The sequence below is a fragment of the Gopherus evgoodei genome, chromosome 1 (genome assembly GCF_007399415.2).
Source record: "Gopherus evgoodei ecotype Sinaloan lineage chromosome 1, rGopEvg1_v1.p, whole genome shotgun sequence".
Classification (NCBI taxonomy): domain Eukaryota; kingdom Metazoa; phylum Chordata; order Testudines; family Testudinidae; genus Gopherus; species Gopherus evgoodei.
In genome coordinates, this window is record NC_044322.1 from 166388252 (window position 1) to 166414119 (window position 25868).

Genomic DNA, 25868 nt, shown 5'->3' on the forward strand with positions numbered 1-25868 from the left:
TGTGCTGAAGGCCAAAACTTTCTACTATAAGGCATGCAAAGCACAAGGCAACCATGGTCAGTGCATACCCTGAGTCTAGTGCAAGGTTACCATTTAAATATCACTTCCCTTATTACACTGAAGTGCAAGCCAGAAAATAATCAGAATCCCTGGCTGTTCAATGAGCCAGTTTGCTGTTCCAGCCATGGTGAGTATGGCCCAGCAGCCTGCGTAACAGGCCTTGTGCTGCAACTTGCAGGAAATCCACGTTGGGACCACAGGTGGGTAGTGGACAATGCCCCCTCCCCTTAGGAATACAGACATTGCTTTGAGACCGGGGACCAGTCTTAAGCTTCCCAAATTGTGGTCTTTGTCCAGAGCGGTTTAGGGGTGGGGGGTCAGGGGAGAAAGAGTTGCAGCCACAAGGGAACACAGGAATCCCACCCACCCCCTTCCCTTAACATTGCTGGTAGTAGTCACTTTGGGCTTGCAGATTGAGGTCAACACCAATCCCTGCCAACCAAACCACTACCATGTTTTGGAAACAATGGTCAAGGGACCAGAAACCACCATGTGTGTGTGTGCAGGGCGGGGGGGGGGGGAGGGGGAGAGAGGTGATCACATACTCTATTGTTTGCAGTATGAGCACGTGTAATGAAAAACTTCCACTCCTAGGTGGACCCTATGCAATATCAGTGTCCTGAGGGAAACAGAGGCAACACAGGAACAGATACTGCAAACATCTGTGTACAGACCAGGTCCGCATGCTGCTGCCGCAATGATGCCAGCACAGTTGATACTGGAGTGGCGTGGGAAAGTGTCCTACCGTGGAGGAAGAAATAAGGTAACCCTCCCCAGAAGCCTTCTGCAAAGGATTGCAGCGTACCTCCACGAAAACAAAGTTTCCTAGATATCTCCATTGAGGATTCCCAGGCCGTCCCTGTGCACATAAGTCTTTTCTGGAGGGCACCCTCTATATAACTGGAAGACGCTCACTGCACCTCACTTTTCCTTCATATTAAACAAAAAAAAAAGATATATAAAAAAAGCATGTAACCCCCTACAGGTTGATTAGAATTGCATATGATCACCAGTGATGCCTTCTGAGGCATCATGCTTGGCAACCAAGCTGTCCTGTCCTGTATCTCCAGAGCAGTCACAGTGGAGAACTGTGGGACTCCTCTCGGAGGTCAATTCAGTCAACTTACACAACACTGCGTTTACACTGCCTCTCTGACCCATCAACAACAATGTAAGCGCTATGCCTCTCGCAAAGGTAAATTAAGTCGACATTACAGTTAGGTCAGTGGAAGGGACCTGGTACAGTAGAACCTCAGAGTAACGAACACCTTGGGAATGGAGGTTGTTTGTAACTCTGAACAAAATGTGATGGTTGTTCTTTCAAAAGTTTACCACCAAACATTGACTTTATACAGCTTTGAAACTACTATGCAGAAGAAAAATGCTGCTTTTAACCACCTTAATTCAAATGAAACAAACACAGAAACAGTTTCCTTACCTTGTCGTCATCAATTTTTTTTTTAAATGTCTTTTTTTTTTTTGTGGTTTACATTTAAACACTCAGTACTGTACTGGGTGGTTCCCCCCCCCCTGCATCTCTGCTGCTGCCTGAATGTGTAGTTCTGGTTCCAAATGAGATATGTGGTTAACCAGTCAGTTCATAACTCTGAGGTTCTACTGTAGTGTAGACACATGCATTATTAAGTCTACGAAAGGTGGCTTTCATCAACTTAAGTTTATAGTGTAGACCAGGCCTCAATTATGAAGACACGGAGAGAATTCAGCCATTTTATCAACTGAGTTTCCAACTATGACGACAACACTTTACCATAATTAATCCAACAATAGGTTGTCTTACTTCTGTGAAGCTACATAGTGACAGGACTAGATTGATCCCTATTGGAAATGAACTTTTAGAACTAGTGTAATATGGACTTTTAGTATGAAAAAATTTGAATTTAAAAAGATAGAGCTAAGTAAACTGTGTATTTTAGTATCCAAAGTATGATCAAACACATGCCAATATGCTGAAACTGCCAACTGGCTGAAACTACTTATCTCTAAAAGTGCAGACCTAATACAGTTATTGTTCTTTGGGAATATACATGTTGTTACAGGGTTAAAATTTTAGCACAGATCATAAGTGTGAGCGTACGTGGCACTGGGCATTGTGCAGGAAACATGTAAAGTGGGCTTGGTAGAAAAGAACTCATCTGGGGCAAAGGAACTAGGGAAGAGACTGTACTAGGCAGTCTGCTGTTTATCTAGGTGGAGGCAAGATATATGCTTCTGGCACTGTGTGAGGCATTCTAGGGAAAGAGTAAGAAGGACTGAAGCAGTGGCAGTAAAGCGAAGGGTCCCTGAGCCAGCCTACCTGTGAGAGGCAGGTGGTAATACATTCGTTAAAACTAGATCAAGGGCCAGTAATCAAACCCTATAATGCCAGTTGTTGATGGAAATGTATGCGGAGTTAGTAGGGGATAGTGCCTGTTGACATCCCAGAGATGGCAGACTACACACCCCAAGTATGCCACTGAGCCCAACTGAGCATTTTAGCCAGGCCCTGAAAACACATATAGAAGCTCTTGGTCCACAGCCACTCTGTCCCTACAGAAAGGGGAAGAGGCTTCCTGAATTCTTTATCCCCCTTCTCTTCCTAGTGTATCCATCTAGATATAGGGCAAACCCATCGAAGCTTTTTACTGTTTACGCTCCTAGACTTTAAGGTCAGAAACTCCTGCATATAAAGAGAGATTTGTTCATTTTTGTATACCGAGTTATTCCCCCCCCCATTACACCTCCAATAACTTACGAACTTGAGTTTCCATTTTTACAGACTCTTTCATGTACTAAGAATTTATCATTTAAAAAAAGAATTTTTTTTGTATGAAGTACCCTATTGAAACAACAACTTCTACACATATTGACACAACACTACCAAAACTAAGCCTCAGCCACATACAGTAATGGCTGTCATCTACACTTAGGGTGACCAGACAGCAAGTGTGAAAAATCAGGACAGGAGTGAGGGAGGTAAATAGGAGCCTATATAAGAAAAGGACCCAAAAAATCAGGACTGTCCCTATAAAATCGGGACATCTGGACACCTTATCTACACTATTCAAACATGGCTCATAGGCTCATCTCTCTGTTGCGATCCACAGTGTTCTACCCTCCAAGTGCAAGATCTAAAAGCTGATAATGAACAGTAGTTGCTGTAAAACATCTCAGCATCTATTCAAATCCACAGACCTACCAGTCTCAATTGCTATTTCAAGAGTATGGTAAATTACCAGTTCCCTCTGATAATCTAGTTATTGTTGGTTTACCAAGAGCTGTTCAGTGACACACTGAAGTTCCATGCAGCAAGATGCTTTTCCTCCAACAGTCAAGAATTAGACTCAACCCAGATTCCATTAACCTACCATTTTTACTCACACCAAGTAGCACACTATTCTGCTAGCAGTCCCATTAAAATCAACAGGCTACTCAGGGTAATTAAATTGGGTATTAAACTGTGTCCAATTCTGCAAACCCTTAATACAGTTCCCCTAGAGGAAAAAACTTCAAAGTCTCATCTTTTGTGCATTCCTGCAATTTGAGGTTTCTCTGCTAAAGCACAAAAAGTTATTTTGCTTTTCCACATATGTATAAAAAAAAGCCCAGCTGAAGATAATTAAGTTGCCCACTACATTCACTTACTTCCCCATGTGGAATCCTTCATACTATTCTTTTCCTAACAGATGAAGTTAGAAAGAAAGAGTTCTGTGCTAAATAGAGACTCTTATTTGTTGCTTCCATTTCCCTCTTCCAAAATAGCAATTTAAAACAAATAGCCCTAGTACATGTTTGTTAACATTTAACAGACTGCATTGCATCCAGCTTGGCGATAGAGTTGCTAGATGTTTCCTTCAGGGGTATTTTAAATTTTTTCTTAAATCCAGTTGAAGCATATTCAAGTTTCACTTTGCTAATTCTTGGGCAGATCTCTTTTCCAAGCGATAGCATCCATCTGGAGCTTGCTCCTTAAGGAGAAGCTAACCCTACTCATGTACACAGCAAAAACATTAAGAGAAATTTGGAATAGGGTGGGAGCGAATTTGTTTTGGTCCACATTGACTAGAAAATTCAGGAAGAGTATCCATCCCTTTCCTCCCCCTCCCCAGTAGGATCATAAACTAAAGTTTGCAAAGTTAAACAGAGTAACATCTCAGGCTTGCTTGCACCTATCCCTCAAAAATAAAATATCAATCTTCCACCATACCAGTGTTTAAATTGGATAGAAAAAAAGTAGTTAAAATCTGTGATTAAGTAGGTTTGGTTTCTAATCTTATGGAGAAGAGTAGAAGGCGGCTGCAGAGTGACAGCATGTTCCAAAATAATACATGAGGAGTTAACTGCATTCAAAATGCTGTCTTTTTGTTAAGTATAAATGAAGTGTGGAATTTAAGCACCACACTTTTTTTATACAAAGTTTTAAAAAAGTGAAAAGCTGCAAGCAAAATTAAGCAGCAACATGTTGGTCAAGTTAGTATGAGTATGATACAGAGGATAAACTGTATATGGGTATCTTTAAGTTTAGATTGACAGCCTTGATAATGCCAATTCTACACTTAATTTTTTTTTCCATTTCAGTATGGGACTGAGCACCCTTAATGTTCTTCCTTAAAAACAGCCACCTCCCCTCTCTCTCTCTCTGTGTGTCTGTCTGTGTACACACACACCCCTTGCAGCACCGCACTAAAAACCACATTCTTCCTTATTTAAACAGAGATAATATAATACACATCTCAAATGATCTTTAAATTAGCTGACAGGTTGAGTTTACAATATAGCGTAAACAATGCCTGAGATGCAAGTTGGGTATATTTTTTAAATATTCTCCAGAGAGAGAGACTTGTATCAGCTTCTGTATGTTTAGCCATACCCTTAAAGCTTCACCATTCACAAAGAGAAATAGACAAACATGAATATTCCAAGTGAACAGACACAGAACAGTCCAATATTTAGTAATAGTTTAACTTTTGGAGTCTCTTCCAACATTTGTAAACAGAGAGTCTCTTCTTCTGTATCTTGGATGGCTCTTTCATTCATGTTTCTACCTCTAAAGCCACAGAACCAATCTATGAATTTCCAGTGTTTCTCTCTATTATCAGTCTCTTCCTCACGCTTTTTCTCACCCATGAGAGAGACCTGTCCATTGGAATAACAATCAACTGGTGTCTCAACTTCAGAGTGACTTACAGAAATCACTGGGTTGCTGTCTTCTCTGCAAGTAACTAGAAGATTTATATCCTCAGGCTTAATATTTTTAATATTTTCTTCAGATTTGCCATTTGGCAGGATATGATTGGCATTTTCATTACATTTCAAGATGTTTTTTTCTTGTACCTTATATGGATCCCCTTTTGAAGCATTCTCTTTTACAGACCTGATTTTTAGAGACCAGAAAGTGGTTGTTCGAATCTGTTCCTTTGTTGGTGGTGGTGTAAAGAGGCTTACTGTAATAGTCACAATTCCAGTGATCCAAAACAGAGCAGTAGCAATATACATATAGTGGATATTTTTGATGAAGTCTGGCCTAGTATCAGGCTGGTTACACTCGGGGGCACGATAAATAAATGCCAATATCAGCCTTGTAGATCCAAGAACAAACCCAACCATTCCACCATAGAATGCCCCTTGTTCATTGCAACGCTTCCAGAATATACCCAACAGAAACACAGCAGCCACTGGTGGAGTCAAATAATCTGCTACCTCTTGTATATAGAGATACATCTGGCCTCCTTGCATTTCCACAATTATTGGAACCCAAGCAATGCTTATAATTACCATGAAAGCAACGAACACTCTTCCTACAATCATTAGTTCTCTAGATGGGGCACTCTTACGTATGAGTTTGTAGACATCAAGTGTAAATATAGTGCTGGCACTGTTAAATATAGAGTCCAAGTCACTCATTAGTGCAGCAATCATTACAGCCATCATGAGTCCCCGCAGACCAACTGGTACAAGTTTCATCACCAAACGTGGATAGGCAATGTTAGAGCATCCAGCTCTGCTTCCACAGACTTGCATGCAGTGTTCGGGATTGATACAGGCAATGTCATCTGCAAACAGTATACGTGAAATCATCCCTGGGATAACTATAATAAACATAGGCAACAGCTTTAAAAAACCTGCCATTAGCGTGGATCCTTTGGCATGAGCAATATTTTTTGCAGCTAAAACTCTCTGAACTATGACTTGGTCTGCACACCAATACCATACAGAAGCTGGGGTCTGCCCAAACAGAAATCCAGGCCAGGGAACATCTTCATCAGTTGGCTCACGCAACATTTTAAGAGCATCAGGCTTTGGGTGGACATGACAAGAGTTGGTATTGGAAAGATTGTAGGTCAACAAGATTGACGTAATATTTGGTGTTGCCAACATATACCTTCTTTTAACTTCTTCAAACCCACCAACCTCCATCATACTTATGATCATGAGTGTGAGGGCACCAATAATCATAAGCAGAGCTTGAAGAGTGTCCGTGTAGATGACAGCCACAAGACCTCCAGTCACAGTCAACAAAGCAGTCATTCCAATAAGCAAGATAACTGACAAATAAAGGTTCCAACCTAGAGATTCTTGAATAAAGAGTGCACCTGAATACAAGTCAACAGAAAGTTTGGTGAAGATATAAAGAATCAAAGACAATGCTGCAAAATATATTTGAATTCTATGTCCTCCAAAACGTTTGGACAAGTATTCAGGCATGGTATATACTGCTGACCGTATGTAGACTGGGATGAAGACCCATCCTAAAAGCTGTAAAAGCATTAAGGCGTTGAACTCCCATGCACCTACTGCAAATCCACTTGCTGCTCCAGATCCTGCGAGCCCAATGAAATGTTCGCTCCCAATATTGCTCACAAATAAGGATGCACCAATAGCTACCCATGTCATAGAACGGCCTGCCAAGAAGTAGCCACTTACGGTGCTTCGATTGTATTTCCACATGGCAAAAAAGCCTATGCACAGTACAAGTACAAAGTACAGTGTCACAATGGCAATGTCTGCTGTTTCCAAAGAAGCCCTCATTTTTATAAACAAAATGACTTGCGACTGCCGATGTCCAATTTTCACCCCCTAAGAAGTCTTTAGAGTAATATGTGAACCAGTTTACATTTATCAATACTGCAGATCAAATTCTTTGTCCCTTGGTTTGCTGTCTTGATGGTGGTGGTTGTAGTACACTTTGAGAAGACAGATTTATTTTCTCCGCTTCTTAAATGGAAATTTGAGCACTTAGCACGCACTTTTAATCGCTTTTCCACAAGAGCATCAGCATTAACTCTGTTGATGTAGGAGAAATTCTTAGCTGCAGCTAAGTCTAGTGAGGCCTACTGTACCAACCCTGCAAGGCAGCAAAGACAAAAGACAAAGGTTGAATTAGAGAAGGATTTCACTCAAATTTATGAGAAAGATTTGACGTCTATCAAAACAAGTGGTTCAACGCAAGTCTTTTCCTCCTTTAAATTGTATTTGTGCAAGACAGAACACAGAATTCATTACTTAAACTCAGTAGTGCCCTTTATAATTAAGCTGAAAATCTGGACATGGTATATGTGTCTCAGTGGACACAGCAAATACAAGAGCATAAAGATTAAATCACCCCAAAAACAAATAAACGTCAAATATCCCCAACACAACTAAATGCATTCTCAGTAGGGATTTCCATTTCCCCACCCGCCACACTCCCCAAATCCTCAAAGGATTAAAGTCTATTTTAAAAGACATTAAAATAAGCCCTTCCACTTTTGTGTGAGCATAGGAAGACATTTTACATTATGAAAAAGTTTACTTGGATAGTCCTTCTTTGAATTTCCCCAGGATTTCACCATAAACAGCCTAGGTTCTCTCTTGCTAGCTCCTGAAGTGATGTCACAATTCTGTGTTTGAGATGCCATCCTGTTGCTATGACTAATAAGAATGAAGTCATAACAAAGCCACAAATATCAAATAATGTTAAGTGTATGACTAACTATAAAACTCACACTCTACAAGTTTTAGAACAACTTTGTGTGATGTGCACAGCACAATCACTGTGCTGTTTTTAAGTGGAAAAAGGTTTTGGGAAATTGCAGCGGGGCGGGGCAAGGTGGGGGAAAAAGAGGGCAGACTTTTGTTTACACTAATGGGGGGGGGGGGGAACCCAAGACCTAAACACATCTGGATGGCATTTCTGTGTGTCTGTCTGTAACATGATAGCTTTTGAAGACCATGTCCAATGATTTCTAAAATTTCAGGTAACGTTCTAGGTAACAATGGGAAGAAACCTATTGATTTTTGTGATCATCAGAAAACTAGAAAAAGCCTGATGTCTACAGTGTCCATTTGGGGCTGCAAGCAGAGAGCATTAGGAGGTCAGAGGTAACTCAGACAGTCATTGCTCAATATTGTCAGTTCATTTGCATACATCAATCCTATTGGACGAAGTGAGTCAGCAAATGAAGCTGCAGATCAGGACTGAGATGCTTTGACAGAGTTAGGAGAATCAGGACTAGAACAGCAGGGACTGCTTCAGATCAGAAGATAGAGCAACTGAACAGGGATGAGGCTAGATATTTGCACCATTACTCCCTCCAAACTATGCCTGGCTCAAATAGGACCTTTGCCTAGTCCAGTGTTTCCCTACACGAGCGGCATCCCAAGTTTGGGAAAGTCCCTGGCGGGCCAGGCCGGGCTGGTTGGTTTACCTGCCCTGTCCGCAGATTTGGCCAATCGCGGCTCCCACTGGCTGAAGTTTGCTGCTCCAGGCCAATGGGAGCTGCTGGAGGCCATGGCCAGTACATCCCTCAGCCCACACTGCTTCCAGCAGCTCCCATTGGCCTGGAGCAGCAAACCGCGGACAGTGGGAGCCGCGATCAGCCAAACCTGCGGATGGGGCAGGTAAACAAACTGGCCCGGCCTGCCAGGGGCCTTCCCTACACAAGCAACGTCCCAAGTTTGGAAAACACTGGCCTAGGCAAAACCGTTTTACTTCATCTAAACCAGGGGAGAGGTGACCAAGGCAAACAGCATGGTTAGGTTCAGTGGAGAGAGTCCTACCAGTTCAGGGATAGAGACCAAGTTCCTGCCCTGCCCTCCACCTGCCAGTTCAGCTTACAAACACAGTGAAGTGTGTAGCCTTCTAGTTGTTTTTGTGATTCAGTGCACACTACTTCTTGTAGTTCTGTGGTTTAATTGGAATGAGTTGACTTCAATTCGGGGGGGGGAAGAAGGGGGAAGGAAATACATCTTGTTTACATTAATAGTTTTGATAGTTAGAAAACCCAACAGAAACTACAGAAAAATCACCTCAAAATATGCCAAATTTACTTTCAGAATTTGCTATTTGATGGTTTCCACCAGCCAGAGAAGTTTCAATTTACTCTTCACCTCCCCCCCTCCTTTTTTTAAAAAAAATTAAAATAAATAAAGTTGGTTTTGGTTGTTCCAAATTAAAAAAATGTTTGTGTATCAACTCTCCTTCTGTTCCACAGGAGAGCTCAGTGGCTTGCACACTAGCCTGCTAAACCCAGGGTTGCGAGTTCAATCCTTGAGGAGGCCATTTAGAGATCTGGGGCAAAAATCTGTCTGGGATTGGTCCTGCTTTGAGCAGAGGGTTGGACTAGATGACCTCCTGAGGTCCCTTCCAACCCTGATAATCTATGATGCTTTTGTCAAGCTGCATAGAACCTCACCACTTCTACCATCAGCATTGATTTTCATAATTCATTTTTGTCCATCATCACTTTTTAGTTATTTAAAATTAAATTAACATTGTGGTTTTATAAAGACACAGGAAGCATAGAAATTCAGCTAAAAATAAAAGCTATTTTCAAGTCAAAATTGTTTCCATAGTCTTTAGTGATTCATCTGCAACTGTTTTCTTTTACTAGTTTTCACTTTATGTAGGAGAGGGAGAAATGAACACCCCTGATTTAGGTTTTTGGTGAAAAGGAAGCTCCATGCAAGGTTGTAGCTGACACCTGTAGAAGTCACACCAATCTGGACTAAAAATATTGTCTCATTGGTGTTTGCATCTCTATCACAAATGCTTTAAAATAAACAGATGTTGGACAATGCTAATATATAGAGAGATAGACAGCTGAGATATAGTTCTACATGGTTGTCCTAAACTGATCTTTTGTTTCTAGAAGCCAGTAGGCCTGTGATCTACTCTGACCCTTTGAACGCTGGTGATTCTTTCTGCCATGGAAGGAGATACCTTAATGAAAATCCGCTCTACAGTTAAGATAAGGATGTGCTTTGTGCCTAACGAAGGGATTCAGCCTATGTTTATTGTTAAGATTGGAAGGATTAGATTTATCTGTAAATGTCAATTTCACTACATACATGCAAACCAACTAAGTATTGCCATCACTAATTGCTTATCTGTAATTTTCAGTTAAGTCAGGAAAATGCTGCTTGAGAAGTTAGATTTAAAGATATTTTCTTTGTATATTTTGACAGGTGATGTTCATAATTTGTGTTTTGGCAGTTATAAATCTAACTTTTTGAATCTCAACATCTACGGTCATCATTTAATTACTGTCCAAACCTGTCCCTATCTATTTTCTGCATATTTACTGTGTGACTAGCAAGTCCTTCCTCCCTACCAATCAAAGCATTTACTGAGTGCAGAATGAGTTTTCTGAGAATTTACAAGTGAGTTGACTGAGTTAAAAGCAAACTAAGAAATTTAGTACTCAAACCTGTTTTGTCCCAAATGATTTTACCACAAGAAATCAAGTTTTACCTAGGATTAAAAATTCACTGTGATCTTCAAATTTAGCACACGTACAATAAGTTAGGTTGCAACCAAGTGTATTCATTACTGTTTTAGCCAATTATAAAATAGAGAGGGCCAGATATACAACTCAGGTTACTCTTAAGTATGGCCATCTGATTTAGTTACCTTTGATGTCAATCACCTTCCCTCTCTAGTTAATTTGGATCCTTCAATTCTGTGGGCTGAAGATAGTCAATGGCACAAAGGAGCTGTGTGTGTCAAGAGTTCTCACTCACAGATTATTTGGCCTTCAATTATCATTGCATTAGCCCCAAATGTCATTACACTATTAAAAAAACAAAAACAAAAACAAACAAACTTATAGTTGCATTCTGCGGAAATTTTGGGCCAGATTCACCACTATGCCCTGTAAAAATAATTTAATTGGCCAATGTGTTCCATATGCTTTAGACTGCTCTGAAATGACAAAGCTGCCAGAGCATACCAACAAATCTGGCCTTAAAACAAAAGTGGTTTTAAAAGGTTCATATTACATATTTACAACTCGAATTATCACAGGGTAGCAGCATTCTTTGGGTTTCTTGTTTAGCATTCATGTGTGAAATTAATTTAAAAACAAAAAACAAGATTCCCATATAAAACTATGTTAAGATGGAGTTAAGGCTGAGAGTATGGATGAGTACCTTAAATGGTTAAAAAGATGTAAACTCTTTTGCTGTTTCAGGAAACTATTACAGGTAACCATGCAGCTTATTTACTGTGCGAATGTGCACTTCTCACTAATGCAGATGTGTTAACAAGAAAAAAAGGTTCCACTTCAGTCTCAACCATTTTTGCATATTTGAATGAACTGGCCCTTTTATAAGCAGGACGCTGCACAAAAAATAAAGTATTTCAGAACCAACGAAGATATTCAGTTTTTATATGAGAATATTTATAGTCAAGAATGATAAGAGACTATGGAAGTGTGATACAAAACAGACTGAGCACTCGACTAATCAATTTATCAAGATCATGAGTCTCAGACCACAGATCTGTTTTTAAATTCTTCATGGAAGAATTTAATTTTACACTCATCCACAAAAGGCACTGCAGATGAACTTGTCTATTCTGTGGTTTAATTTATTCCTAAACAAAACAGTACACTGTAAATGTTTCTAAACTGCATGAAGCTTCTGGGTGTGAATGTAATACATTACTTAGCTGCACGTGCTTCTTTCATTATTTTTAAATGTCAAAGGTAATTACATTACAACTTTAATACCAAGATTTCATATTTTAAGGAAAAAGTATACAAACGCAACTGCTCTCAGATGCATAATTTCTCTTAACCCAATGTAAGTAATAACTATAAAAAGGTGAGCCGAGTAAAGTTTTAGTTCCTTGTCCTTCTATCTTATTGAAAAAAAGTTTTGGACCTAAACTGGTGACACCTACACTAAGTGATCGACAGCAGTAATCAGATACCAGTAGTGAAATCAGATGAGCTGTAACAGTATACAAAAAGGCAGCTAGCGTGTATATTGCAGCGAACAGTCCAACCAGGATTATAATCCTTATAAAGAGTATTTGCCCTTTAATAAATTGTTGTGTCTCAATTGAGACACTGTCACTGGACATGTATTTATTTTGGTTACAATGTTAAGAACTTCTTGAGAACTTGCCACCTATAGACAGGGCCATATCACGCTTTAAATAGCTGCTTTTGCAACTCTCAGACCTGGTTCGCAGTGTTCAGCCTGGTAAAGCTTTGAGGGAAATTTGCTGGGAAAAGATCAGAGGAACAAAAAGGAAAAGGGAAGAATTTCCAGGGTTATGCTGGAATTAAGTTCAATAAGAAGCTGGTATAAGAAGTTACTCTGAACTGCTGTAGTGACGTATGCCTACACAGCAAAGAAAAACCTGCTGCTGGTTCATTGTAGTGTATACTTCTGGGCTCAGGCTGGAACCCTGGCTCTGGGACCAGGAAGTCTATAACAGCAGTGAAACAGCCTTGCAGTTCAAGCCACATGAGCCCAAGTGGGCTGGTACGAGGCAGCTGCAGCCTTTTCTTTGCTGTGTAGACATGCAAAAAATCTGTATTGAAGGTATTTTCACTGACTACTGAAACTTTTCCACCTTCCTGATTAAAGGGGGACTCAAACAGCTGCATGGGGAGACTATCAAGTCATGGGAATAGTGTTTGTGGCACTGACAAAACCAGCAGCAAGTCAAAACTGGTGCCAAGAACAGTGAATTTCAGCCCTGGCTACTTTCTAATTGGGCCATATCACAAGTACAAGAAGTATTTCCTTTGTGTCGTAACAGTTTGAGTTCTGTGCAAATATTAGTACGACTCAGACTGCCCTTTTTTTTTTTTTAAATATATTAGCTAAAGGCAAATTCTCAAAAAGGATACAAGATACAGTAGAATAGATTCAGGGTAGGATTTATACAGCACACAGAGGAAGAAATATTATAAGGCAGGAATCAGCAACCTTAGGCACGCAGCTCACCAGGTTAACACCCCTGGCGGGCTGGTTTGTGTACCAGCCGCGTCCGTGTGTTCAGCCGATCGCAGCTCCCACAGGCTACGGTTTGCCACTCCCGGCCAATGGGGGTTGCTGGAAGCAGCAGCCAGCACATCCCTCGGCCCGTGCCATTTCCTGCAGCCCCCATTGGCCTGGAGCGGCAAACCACGGTAAGTGGGAGCCGCAATCAGCCAAACCTGTGGACACGGCAGGTAAACAAACTGACCTGGCCCACCAGGGGGCTTACCCTGGTGGGCTGTGTGCCATGGGTTGCCAATCCCTGTTATAAGAACATACATTTGTTATTAGAATGGGGAAATGGTCATACATCTAAGACCTATGTTTCTCAGATGTTCATATGGATGATCCAGCCACCATTTAACACTTTAAAGTCTGGAATGTTACTGGTAAGACAACTACAGTTTATGGCACAACTTATGTAGGATTCATGTAAAACTCTGATGTTGTGTTGGTACATTAAATGCAGTTACCAGCTGACACCAAGATTACATTTAAAATTCTTATTACAGAAAAAAACAAACAGCTATTTTGAAGTTTTAATCGGGTCCCTCAAAAAAAAAAAAAAAACAGACTATATAGAAATTCAGGCGTTACTCACACTTCTTTAAAAGTGCTCAGTCACAACTGAAATTCAGAACTGTTGGGTCACTCTTTTAAAAGGAAGCTTTCCCAGCATGATTATCTGACAGATGGCCCTTTACATAATCTGGAGAGGGGAAAGAGACCCACAGCTGCAGCCTTAAATGCTGCTTCCCCATCTCCTTTCCTTCCAGCTGGTAAGCATTCCTGATATGTTTTCCTTGTCTCTTATCACAAATGATATACTCTATCCTGGCAACTCTCATTAAGAGGAAGAGATTATGTCCAAAATATTCTCTTCAACCCCCACCTCCCTCCAAAATGATCTCTTTTCAAAATAAAAATTATTTCAGGGGCAGATAAGTCACAGGTTACTAAAACTATGCATTCATTAGCAAGTTACTGGACACATCTGTGCATAGCCTTGTGGGGTTAAGAAGTATTTGTCTGGAAATGACATTTAACCTTTGCCCACCCCTTAGGTATTCTCACAAAAGGTATGCCTTAACGGCCTCCTATAAATCTGCTACCCCAGAGAAATGGATCATTAACACCATGTTCAATATCTACATGGCTGAAAACCTTTCCGAAGTATTAATGCTCCCAATTCCAGGAAAAGGAGATACCAAACCTAGTAGTTGGAATCTGAGTACATATTAGCAGTTAATCCACTTTTTGTCTATTGAAGTGACCCTGATAACTTTATTATACTAGAACCTTCCTATGCTATTCAAGTTACGCACCAAGTTCTTCTGATGCTGCAGTAATACATTCTTGTTTTCTTTCAGAGTATTTTTGAATGAGAATCTGGACAAGTGAAACACCTCTATGGATCAGACTGCTTTTCTGATAAGCTACACACAACTGTCTTTATGGGGTAATATACTGCATTTTGTCCAAATCCAGTACAGCATAGCAATTTTAAGTATACATTGTTGTAGACCAATTTATGAGTTCTGTCTATGCAACAGAAGCAAATGTAATAACTGGAACTATATGGCCCAATGAAACTGAAGGATAAAGTGACTCAAAGCATTGTTGTTGGGTCTAACATGTAGACCAATTTATGAGTTCTGTCTATGCAACAGAAGCAAATGTAATAACTGGAACTATATGGCCCAATGAAACTGAAGGATAAAGTGACTCAAAGCATTGTTGTTGGGTCTAACATGTGTCTCCCTTAACATTTAAAAAAAAAAAAAAAAGCAGTTTACAATAGAGACTTTCCTACCCATCAGGTCTGCAAATATCAGCGTAGTCCTAAAAGAATCAAGTTGTGTTTTTTCCCCTAGCTCGTTATCAGCTCTGTTGATGCACAAACTAGAATAGAATCTGCTCACTCTCTCATAACTGTGTTGGCTCTGCAATGCAGGAGTAAAAATAAGATATGGTGTCATAAGTATAGGAATCAGAACTGTTGAGTAAAAGTGCTTTAATAGTCACTTTTCAGAACATAACTACATTTCAAACCCCCAAATTTCAATTATATTTTACCGTAGCAGCATGTAACCTGAATGGTCTGCTATAGTGATGTGTGCCCAATTAACATTAGGAGTTCAACAAGCATACTCAGAGGATAATAGGCCTGACAGGTGTAAGCTATGGAGAAATTGGAACACCCCGTAAATATACCATAAGTGTCAGGCTTTAGCAGGTTTGGGGAAAAAGAGGGGGCCACAGCCAGGGACTTGCCACTCTTTCCAAACCCAGCTCTCTGCTGACCCCACAGATATTTTATGGTATGCAACCATGGCTGGCACAAGACAACTATGAAGAACTAAGACAGCAGTAGTGCAGCTCCTGCTGGATCTGTGCTACAGGCAAGAGCCAAGAAGTACAGAAGAGCAATCCTGTTATGTAACTGCCTCCACTTTCCTTCCCCATGAGTCCCCAGGATTAGATGCTGCATCTTCACCACTCTCCATGTTCCCCAAACACCTCACATCTGAGGAAACAGGTTCGGGCCCCCATTTGTTCATTAAAACAAGAGATATTTGCTTAAGAACAAAAAGCTTTTATAAGTTACATATAAACATGGGAACCTAGACCTACCGCAGTAATGTCAGTTACCAAACAACATAAAGAGTCTGTTCACATGATTTAATAAAAATAAGATTAAAGTTTTTATACTTTGTTGCCTGAAGTTAAAGTACCCAAACAAGAGTGACTTAATTTTCATAGGTACTGAGCATCCTCTGCATTCCCTGAAAGTGCTCAGCACCTCTGAAAATTAAATCACTTTTTTGGCAATCAAATTTTGAAAAATGTTTCCCCGGTCACTAGCAGAATTAACGATGGCCCAAAGTGGACACTGACCAGCTGGAATCTTATGGTGATCAAGTGACTGGAAGGAAAAGAAAAAAAAAGTCAGTTGTGTACAGCTAATTACTAAAAGCTAAGTGTCCATATTATTAGTGATCCCTCCACAGCTGCAAAAGCCAGCGCTTACATAAACTCAAGTACTAAGAAAAAGCGAGCTTTCACTGCACTGCTGGAAAAAACTAGAAGGAATATGGGCAAAGTGAGGTGCCTGATCTGTGGGATCTGAGGAGACCCAGACAAGAGCCTCCAAAGTAGTATAAACAGAGGGTTGACAAGGAAAGGGAGCAACATATTTTAACAAGTTTTCAGGTTAATATGGTAAAACTCAGGGAGCCGTGACTGGCTGAAACCACCCTGCGAACTAAGCCAGTAGAACCATCAACTGACATCTTTGTTGGCAGTTGCAGCAGAGAGGCAGAGTGAATGAGCTGTCCCCTGACTCCTAGAGATTGCCTCTCCACATCAAGGCTGAGCCATACTGGCAAGCAGACTGAAGCAGCTTGCACTGCCTGCAACACATGTATAGAGAAGTTTTAAAAAATTAACAGGAGGAGGGGGTTAAGAAAAAAATATACCTCACACACATGGAGGAAGTATAGCAGCAGGTACTACCCCAAACTACTTATTTACTAGACAGAATCCCTGAACTACATGATCTTAGTGCATGCAAGACAGACCATGATCATATTAGAGAGCCTGTGGATGAAGACAGACATTATTGCACCACAGTAATACCACTGTCATTATAGCTAGAGTTACAAATAGAGCAGATATTTATGATGTGGATTTCTCCACAGAGCTCTACCAATACCAGCAAGTTCTATTCTGGGACTTCTCTTGTACAAGGGACTGATTATGACAGCCTCTGTAGACTTTTTCTAAACGTCCAATGAGAATTAGTATGAAGTCAAACTTTCATTTGTAACCCAAGCCAAAATTTGAAGCCAGGACTCCAGCAATGAAAGGCCAGCGTATTAATTAAGTGTTCCAACTAGTATCCCATTTTCCTATAATCAAAAACTGATTCCAACACTTCTATTTTTCAACCCATTTTCCATGCCTTTAGAACTCCATCACTACTCTAGGTCATAGTACTCTCACCCTTTTGTGATAAGACTGTAGGGCAAGACCTTAAAAAATTGTACCAAAAGACAGTCCCCTAAATCCATACTTAGATGCCTAAATATGTAGAGCAGATTTCAAAAAAGCTTGGCGGGGGGAGATGGGGAGACAGAGGGAGAAAGATGTTTGGGATCCAGTATTGTTTGTTCAAAAACGGTTCTCTGGGTTCATAATCAGGGCTGCAGTAATTACTGAACATTAATAAGTTCAAACCATGTGGGTAATCAGAAATGAAGGGAGGCATAAAGCAACTCTAAATGTTGTGCCCTTTCTGCAGGTTTGAGCTGTGCTCATCTTACCAAGCCCTCTCCAGCAGCATATTATGAAACTGACATGAGGCCACAAATATTGCACAGAAAAATGTACGGTCCTTTTAAAGTGACATTTCAGTAATGTTGCAGACTTCAACTTTTATGTAGGGATATTAAACAAGTATATATATCATGGTCTGAGTACATAACTTGAAATTGTTGTGGAGTTCAACTCCACAACAGTGAGAAACCATGAAAACTCAAGAGTCAAGGTTATTCATGTAAACTCTGCCCCATAAAGATATCATGCAACCTTACCTTCTTTCAACAAAGGATATTGAAGATGAGCATGAAACACTGGTTTTATAATTTGCCTCATACATATCACCAGCACTAAGTGAGCTGCTGTCTCACATCACAAGTTCTTTTCACATACATCCTCTAATTCCATGCAGATTTATAGATGACACATTAGGGCCATTTAAAACTACATGCAACTAGGTGCAATGCTAAGGCGTGCTGGAGACATGTTCTGTGTACTGTGCCCCTCCCCCACCCCCCTTGTAACCCTTCCAATCTGGCAGGCCATAGGAGGTTGCAGAGAAGGAGCTGGGGGGCAGGGCAGAAAAACCAAAAAACCCCAAGATTCTGCTAGCCACCCATCAACCCCATGGAGGAGAGTCCTGATGCTGCTGGCCTTCTATGGTTCACAGAGACCAAGTCCCATTCCTAAAAATCCTTGCAGATCCTCAGGATCCAGACTCTTCTCCCTGATGAATGGACAACTTCCTAATGTCCAAAGGACTGGAGGTCTTACTTTTGTTTGCAGGAAAGGAGAAACACAGGTGGCATGAGACTGGGAACCGGACTCCCTCCACCCAAAGCCCTTTGGGAAGGGAGAAGGGTGAGTGACAAGGAGCGATTAACTCTTTTGCTACTCCCCAAGCACCATGCAGTGGGGGAAGTGATGGCAGACGGACCCCAGAGAATAAAGGATCCCTTCTCTTACTCACCTTCCTCCTCAAGCCCACTCAGAAGCTCCCCCATGAGTGACGACCCCCTTCCCTTAACTTCTTATGAGCTCCAGCCAGCCTGTGGGCTCTCTTTTTTCAGGTCAACAGGGCAAGGACTGCAGGCCCTGATGAGCATGAAAAGCCCCTTTGGTCTCAGGAGATAAGGCAGCAGAGGTGTACCTGAAGAACCTAGGCTTGAGAGTGGGGCTAATTGGCTTTACATGGTTTACTGAGTGCTTTCTTTGAAAGCCTTAAGGTCCACCTCTTGTGGATTTTAGAAGGGGCCCCAAATGAAAATTTACCTTAAATATGGCGCAGCAGTCACGCCCTAGTAAATACCTCAATTTAACTGAAAGGTCATTATATAGGAATTTATTGTACACAGTGTAGTCGTAGCCATGTCCATCCAGGATATCAGAGAGACAAGGGGGGGATGGGGTAAATCTCTTTTATTGGACCAATTTCTGTTGGTGAGAGACACAAGCTTTCACGCTACAGAGTTCTTGACCTGAAGAAGAGCTTTGTGTAGCCCTAAAGCTTGCTTCTCTCACCAACAGAAGTTGGTCCAATAGAAGATTTACTCCACCCTGACCTTGTCTCTTGGATTTATTGTATGTTTACCATTAAAACTTTTTAAAAAAGAGTAATTGTGTTTAAGTCCATTGAGTATGTTCTCATCCCTTGTCCTAGAATGAGAACTACTATGGGTTTATGGAAAACTAGAGCCTGTAAAGTTAACTTGATATTTTTTTATGAGATTACAAAATTGGTTACTAACCACTATTAGTGGTTACATAACATGCTTTGAAGTGGTTTACAGTAGTCTCTCAGAGCTGCACCATTTTGATTAAAAATACTAGAAAGATATAAAAATTAACATAGCACAGTGTGTTCACCTGCCCCATCCACAGGTCCGGCCGATCACGGTTCCCACTGGCCACAGAGTGCTGCTCCAGGCCAACGGGAGCTGCTGGAAGTGGCACAGGCCGAGGGACTTACTGGCTGCCGCTTCCAGCGGCTCCCATTGGCCCAGGGCAGCGATCCGCGGCCAGTGGGAGTTGCGATCAGCTGGACCTGCGGACAGGCAGGTAAACACACCGGCCCGGTCCGCCAGGGGCTTCCCCTACACAAGCGGCAAGGCCTGTTTGAGAAACCCTGCCTTACAAGATCAGGAATTTCCACAACACTTCAAATATGAAGTACTGTACCTTAGTGAAGGGTTAATAAGCATCAACTCATGTCATACTGTATACGGTATGCTAGTGTCTGTAATTTGAAGAAAGTTTATTTAACCAATACATCAAAGGCACTTGTCCTTAGTTAGGATTAAGCCGATAGTAAATTTTAATTGTTAAATCCTGAATACTTAATTTAAGTAGACTGGCTATTCAAATTGAAGAGAGCTAAACTATTTTCTGAAACAATAAAATCCTCTACATCCACCCCTCCAACGCATAACCCACACTTTGGTAAATCAACTTTTAAAAAGAAAATGGATTATTTTTATATGGGCCTGAGAAACATTAGATATTTCAGTCCAGAAGGTGTACTCGTAGAAAGTTTATTTACATATAAGGCTTGCAATAGAAAGTGCTTCCACAAGAATAGTTACAGCAGGAGACAGAGCTCTCACAGGGAGCTGGACCCAGACTCTTCTCTTGTAGGCATGAGTACTTAATGACTATACGTCTCACATGTTAAGTCAAAGAAGTGCATCATGTATTTAGTGCCTAATTTTTTCATGGTAAACTCTTCATGCAGTCTATGAGCCTAGTGAGAGACAGGGACAGGAAGAGGAATCTACCTGTAAATTACTCCAGCAGGCAAAGGAAGAAAAGAGAGAATTTTGTCTGATCTTATTAAACTGTGAGGTGCTGATATAATCACTAAGGTCTCACAAACATTTATAGATTGAAAAATAAATACAAGCAATGCTAACCAGTAGGAAAGAAAAAGCAGAGGATTAAAAAAAATCTGCTTCTTAACCTCTTCCTTTTTGTTTTTCTTCCCAGAAGAAGTATCAAAAGCTCAGTTGTATAAAGATCAAGTTGTCAGGCAGCACTTTTGTCCATAGCCTGGGCTTCCCTAAGATAGCTGAATGTTCTCCACAGCAGGCAGAGAATTTATTGAAACATGGCAACCTGCTTGGATGGCAAACAATACATGTTGAAAAAAAGTTAGCAGGAGAAAAAAGTCAAACTCAGAAGCAAGGGCAGCCTTAGAGAATCACAAGATATTTGTGAAATTATTTGCTGAAACAGGAGAATTATATAAGAAAAAAGTTAATTGATATTGCATGATCCATGCAATTGGTAACAAAACTGAGTTCATCCAAAACCCCTGAATATAGTCTTCTCTTAAAGGGAACTAATAAAATATTTAACGTGAAAGTAGATTGCTGATTCAGTTAGATGAAAACTAACTGTAGGATTTATTGAAGAGAGGTACACCAATGCACAAATCAAGCTGCAGCAAGAGGCAATGCCACACAAGGAATTAGAGTATAGGTCCCACGTCTGTCCTATGCTTCCAGGCTGGCAGCATTTCCTGAAGGAATGTCTCATTGCCCCCTACAGGTCCATCTCAGGAACAGCATTAGAGCAAGACAAAACCATTTCCAAGCCCTCACTGACTAGAAGGTTCATCATCCCAATTGGGAGAACAGGCAGGAAGTTTCCTGAAGAGTTCCCCTTCCCCCCATAAAAGCAGCAAAGAGTCCTGTGGCACCTTATAGACTCTTTGCTGCTTTTACAGATCCAGACTAACACGGCTACCCCTCTGATACCTTTCCCCATACATTCCCTTGAAACTGACTTAAAATGTCACTATCCTCTCCTACTGAAGGCTCGCCTTTGCTACAATGCCTTTAACGCGGGCTGGGCGGGGGAGGGATGGTCAGATTAACTGCTAATTCTTTCTATTTACAATAAAAAAATTTATATTGTATGAGGTTTATTGTGTACCACTACCTTCCCCTTTCATGTCACTTGTAATCCTGGGGCTCTAAACTCTTCAAGGCAGAAAGTACATCTCCATACATTTGTGCTGCAGCTTTTACAGGGAGCACTCTATCCTTATTGTGGCCTCTCATTTAGAGGAAGATTTTCAAAAGCAGAAGTGGCAGTTAAGCACCATACTCCCATTCAAAGCCTCCGTGTCTTTGAAAGATCTCTTCCATATATATTAAATAAATTGGACAAAATGAGTACCCCAGCTGGAGACAGTGACAGAACCCAAGTCTCACATCCTATTTCTTGGACCACAGTTGCAAAGATGTCTCAAATATAGAAACAATATTTAAACTTTTTCTAGAAAGTCATCACTAGGGTTCTTTGTTTTATCAGGAAATACTAAATAGTGTCAAATTCAAACCTAGTTTATTCAGGACCCAGTTGTGTGTATGGACTTGAATGATTTAATAAATATATTGGTTAATGCAATTCATTACAGGATTTCAGACTATTAGCCCAAACTGAATTTTCTTGCTTTGGTGTGTTTACGTCACAGCCTCAGTAATAGTTTGTGCACTTGAGAATCTTTAAAATACAAAAAGGTTTTAAACCAGCATGCTGTGGAGGGAGAGATCTTATGGGGCTCATTAAAACAATCTACTTCTTGAGATTCAGCACCACCGCTTTAGGGAAGCTCCACAGTCAGCACAGAATTGCCCTTTAAAGGTTTTAGCTGCACAGAAAGTCAAACAGCAGCAAGATATTTGTAGATAGCAAGTAAGTTAGTTTACCAATTAAAATGAGACTTAAGATGAATTCCAGATTTTAGAATTATGATACAAGGAGTAGGTTAGAAAAACATGAGTTTCTATACCTAGCTTAATTTCACCAGAACTACAGAGCAGTTAACTCAAATAATTTTAGTCTGCAGAAATGCCTTAAACAAAGATCATTTGTTAAGAAAGTACATACTGGAGAGTCAAACTTTTTTAAGAGATTATTTTAATTGTTACCATAATGTTTTACTGTAAGTGTATAAATGCAGATAGGAGGCATTCTGTCACTATAAGCACATCTCTGCTTCACGATGTTCTAACTCCAGGAATGTTTGTGAGGCTCTTCGAAGCCACAGTACTCCTAGTCATGCTTGCATTATAATTTTTTGTTTGTAAATCACTGTGTTGTCAGATTTGTGATACCTTCCCTCTCATTTCAAATACATTATACATTGCAAGCTTTCTGTAACTGCCATACCTCACTTTTTTTTTTTAAATCTAACATAGAAGTTACATGTAAAACGAATGGAAATGTACTAGTGTTTAGCACAAGATAACATGCTCGAACAATAGAAAGATGGAATTAAATTAACAGCAGAAAATTAAATGTTTCAGCACTACTACAAATATATAAAAATAGTTAAAGATGGAAAGTTAGCAAGAACACATTAACAGAATGTAATTTGTAGGATTAAGATTTAAAAAGGTACCTACACTAATAGAAAAGCTGCTGCATTTAGACACAAGCATTGTGCAAGGTCCCTAACCAGTAAGCTTTATAGCAGTGGATAAAGATGGGTTGTGTATGTAGCTTAGCATGAGGGGCAGGAAAAAGGAATACCAAATATTCACCTTACACTAAGTGTGTTTCAAAGTCCTGCCTACATTAGGGAAATTAAGAGAAATTTAAAAAAAAAAAAAAAAAAGAGCCATACATACACAGCCGCCAATGCTGGTTTGGCTCCCTGTGCAAATGTATGAGCAATTTTTAATTTTTTATTTTTTTTAAAACACAGATCATCTAACCCCATTCCTAGGCACTCAAAACCATGGCAGGATTGGGCAAGCCACTACACCATTATTATCAAAGGAGCTCAACTGGCATTAGCAACAGTGGAAACCACCTGAAAAATTTCCCTAGCATGGACAGGGTCAGAAGGTCACAATGCTGGCACTTTCTCTCTCGCACAAAAAGGTAATGCTGTATCTTACAAGCGTGAAATCATGATTTCACTCTTCCCTGTAGGCCTTTGTAAGGAGAGATAGCACCTAGCAGCAACTGCTGTAACTATCCTAGCACTTACTACTGTGCTAATTTGTGCCAGAGCTAGGCTTGACATCAGTTATGGAAGTAAAATAAACTGTTTGAACCCTAACACGTCTCTCATTACAAATTAAGCACTGACCTGTTATAAGCCACCATGCATGTGGAAAAGAGCCACAGTGGAACCAGTGCTGAGTCTAGGGTTGCTAACCCTCCAGGACTGTCCTGGAGTGTCCAGGAATTAAAGATCAATCTTTAATTAAAGATAATGTCATGTGATGAAACCTCCAGGAATTCATCCAACCAAAGTTGGCAACCCTAGCGGAGCCAGATCACAGGGCAAGGGCAGGAAAGGGCACAGGGCAGAGAGGAAGTTCTTTCACAAGCCAGTTGGGCACATCACACTTCCTCTCCGCACTCGCCTAGCTGAACTGCCCAAGCCCGAGGGCTTCAGGCACCGGCACAGTTGGTTTTCCCCCTTTTTCCCCTTGCAGCCCTGGGCAGGCGACGATACCTGCGAGCCCGGCCCTATGGCACGCACGTGCGCGCTCAGCCCGGGGGGCGGCAGCACTGCCCAGAGGCGGGAGGCCGCAGGGACGAGCGGGGACGCGGGACAGGGGCCCCGGGCGCTAAGGCGCCGGCGGGCGGGCCTGGCACATGCGCCCAGCACCGGGCTGGCGAGAGAGCCACGCGGGGCAGGCAGGGGCAGGAGCTGGGGCCGGGTCCCCCCCGCACTCACCCTCTGCGTGGCTTTCAGGATCAAAGCCAGCTCATAGCGGGGCATCCTGCCGGCGGCGCAAAGATGGGGGCAGAAAGGGGGGCGCGGCCCGCGGCTGCTGGAGGGCGGAGGGGCAGGGGCTGCTCCGGCGCGGCGCGGCGCGGCGCTGCTGGGTCCCAGGCTGCAGAAGCGGGAGGCGGGAGAGTGTCGCTGCTTAAAGGGCGCCGCCGCCAGCTGCGCAGGCTCCTCAGCACCGCCCCCCGCAGGCCTCGGAGCCAGGCACCGCCCCCCAAGTCCGCCCCTCGCCCCCGGCCGGGCTAGACGCGCCCCCCTCCGACCCGCAGCCCCGCTCTGTCCACGGCTGCGCGGGGCTGGCACCCGGCGGGGGCCGCAGCTCCGAAGCTTGCGGGGGGGGGGACTCCGAGTCGCGTGTGTGAGGCGCCAGCCCCGCCCCCTTCTGCGGCGGCTCCCGCGCTGCAGCGCCGGCTGCTGCAGGGAGTGGAAGTTTCCACTCTGCCCGCCCCCACCATGCAGGCGCAGCTACACACCCCGCTCGGGGAGCGCACGGGGCGGCCGAGCCAACACGTGACACACGAGCACAGCGCCCCTCCCGTCAGTGACACCCGGCCTCACAGATAGCCGCGGGGGGTGGGGGCAGCTGGCCTGGCAGGATGTTCCAGAAACGTCGGCGTAGACCCACCCTGCCCCACACCAGGCAACAAGCATCAGAGATCCCACATACATACACTAGGGCCAATGACTCCCTGCGCCGTAGAGACCCACTGCCACTGTTACACACCCACATGTCTCTGGTGTTCCAAACCCCTCGGCCCCTACACACACCTACCTCACGGAAAGGGGAAACACCAGTGCCGGATGAGCCCTGAGACAGTTCAAGGCAACTGCATCTGTATTCCCCCCCTCCATAGTCCACTAAGCACATCCACTCTAGGCTCCTGGCTTTTTATCATTACTTGGAGGAAGAGACCTGCATCCCTCCACCTCCTGACCAGGATTTTTCTAGGCAACACACTTCGCTACAAGTCGGACTGCCTAAACAGGCCAGCCTCTGCATGTTATTTTCTCTCCAAACGTTATGAACAGTGCAATTGCCCATAGTTACAATTTACCACTGAGCATTTTAAATGCCATGAACCCACAGCTGGGTTTTCCCTAAGATTACACGTTCATAGCTCTCTCTGCTTCAGAGCCAGAACCCAAACTGGACAGATTACCCTGTTTGCTTATACAGATCAAGCCTTTGTCCTCCAACCTCCAGGAACAGCAGAGAATTACCTTCTCAGAGCAGAGCTTCAAAAGGCTGGGTTTTTGCATAACCAGAGGTGGGGAATTTTCATTACCTCCCTCACCCAGGTATTTCCCAGGAACTCCATTTCACCTCAGCTGCTAGAAGAGGGCCTCATCCTCCCTGATTGAACTAATCTCCTTATCGCCAGACTGATTTTGGCCTGCATATTTATACCTGCCTCTGGAAATTTCCATTACCTGCATCTGATGAAGTGGACATTCACCCACAAAAACTTATGCTCCAATACAT

The 25868-nt window shown here is 42.2% G+C and overlaps 2 protein-coding genes across 4 annotated transcripts in view; both read right to left on the reverse strand.

The window, feature by feature from the left end:
- MRPS6 (mitochondrial ribosomal protein S6) overlaps positions 1 to 25268 on the reverse strand; it is a 63686-nt gene extending 38418 nt beyond the window's left edge. The window contains exon 1 of one of the 2 annotated variants that reach the window (XM_030578473.1): positions 25158 to 25268. In XM_030578473.1, the coding sequence (XP_030434333.1) occupies positions 25158 to 25253 (96 nt within the window). In that variant the 5' untranslated portion in view covers positions 25254 to 25268. Of the gene's footprint in view, positions 1 to 24331; positions 24405 to 25157 lie in introns of those variants that run through there. The other variant, XM_030578481.1, reaches the window with a different exon arrangement.
- SLC5A3 (solute carrier family 5 member 3) lies at positions 1532 to 24419 on the reverse strand. Of its 2 annotated transcripts, none has more exons than XM_030578451.1 (2): positions 24332 to 24419; positions 1532 to 7402 (listed from the first exon to the last, which is right to left on the reverse strand). In XM_030578451.1, the coding sequence occupies exon 2, from the start codon at positions 7084 to 7086 to the stop codon at positions 4945 to 4947; it is 2142 nt and encodes a 713-aa protein (XP_030434311.1). In that variant the 5' UTR covers positions 7087 to 7402; positions 24332 to 24419; the 3' UTR covers positions 1532 to 4944. The 2 variants fall into 2 exon arrangements, with proteins under 2 accessions (XP_030434311.1, XP_030434320.1); XM_030578460.1 differs by lacking the exon at positions 24332 to 24419 and adding an exon at positions 15125 to 15949.
- Positions 25269 to 25868: the final 600 nt, after the last annotated feature.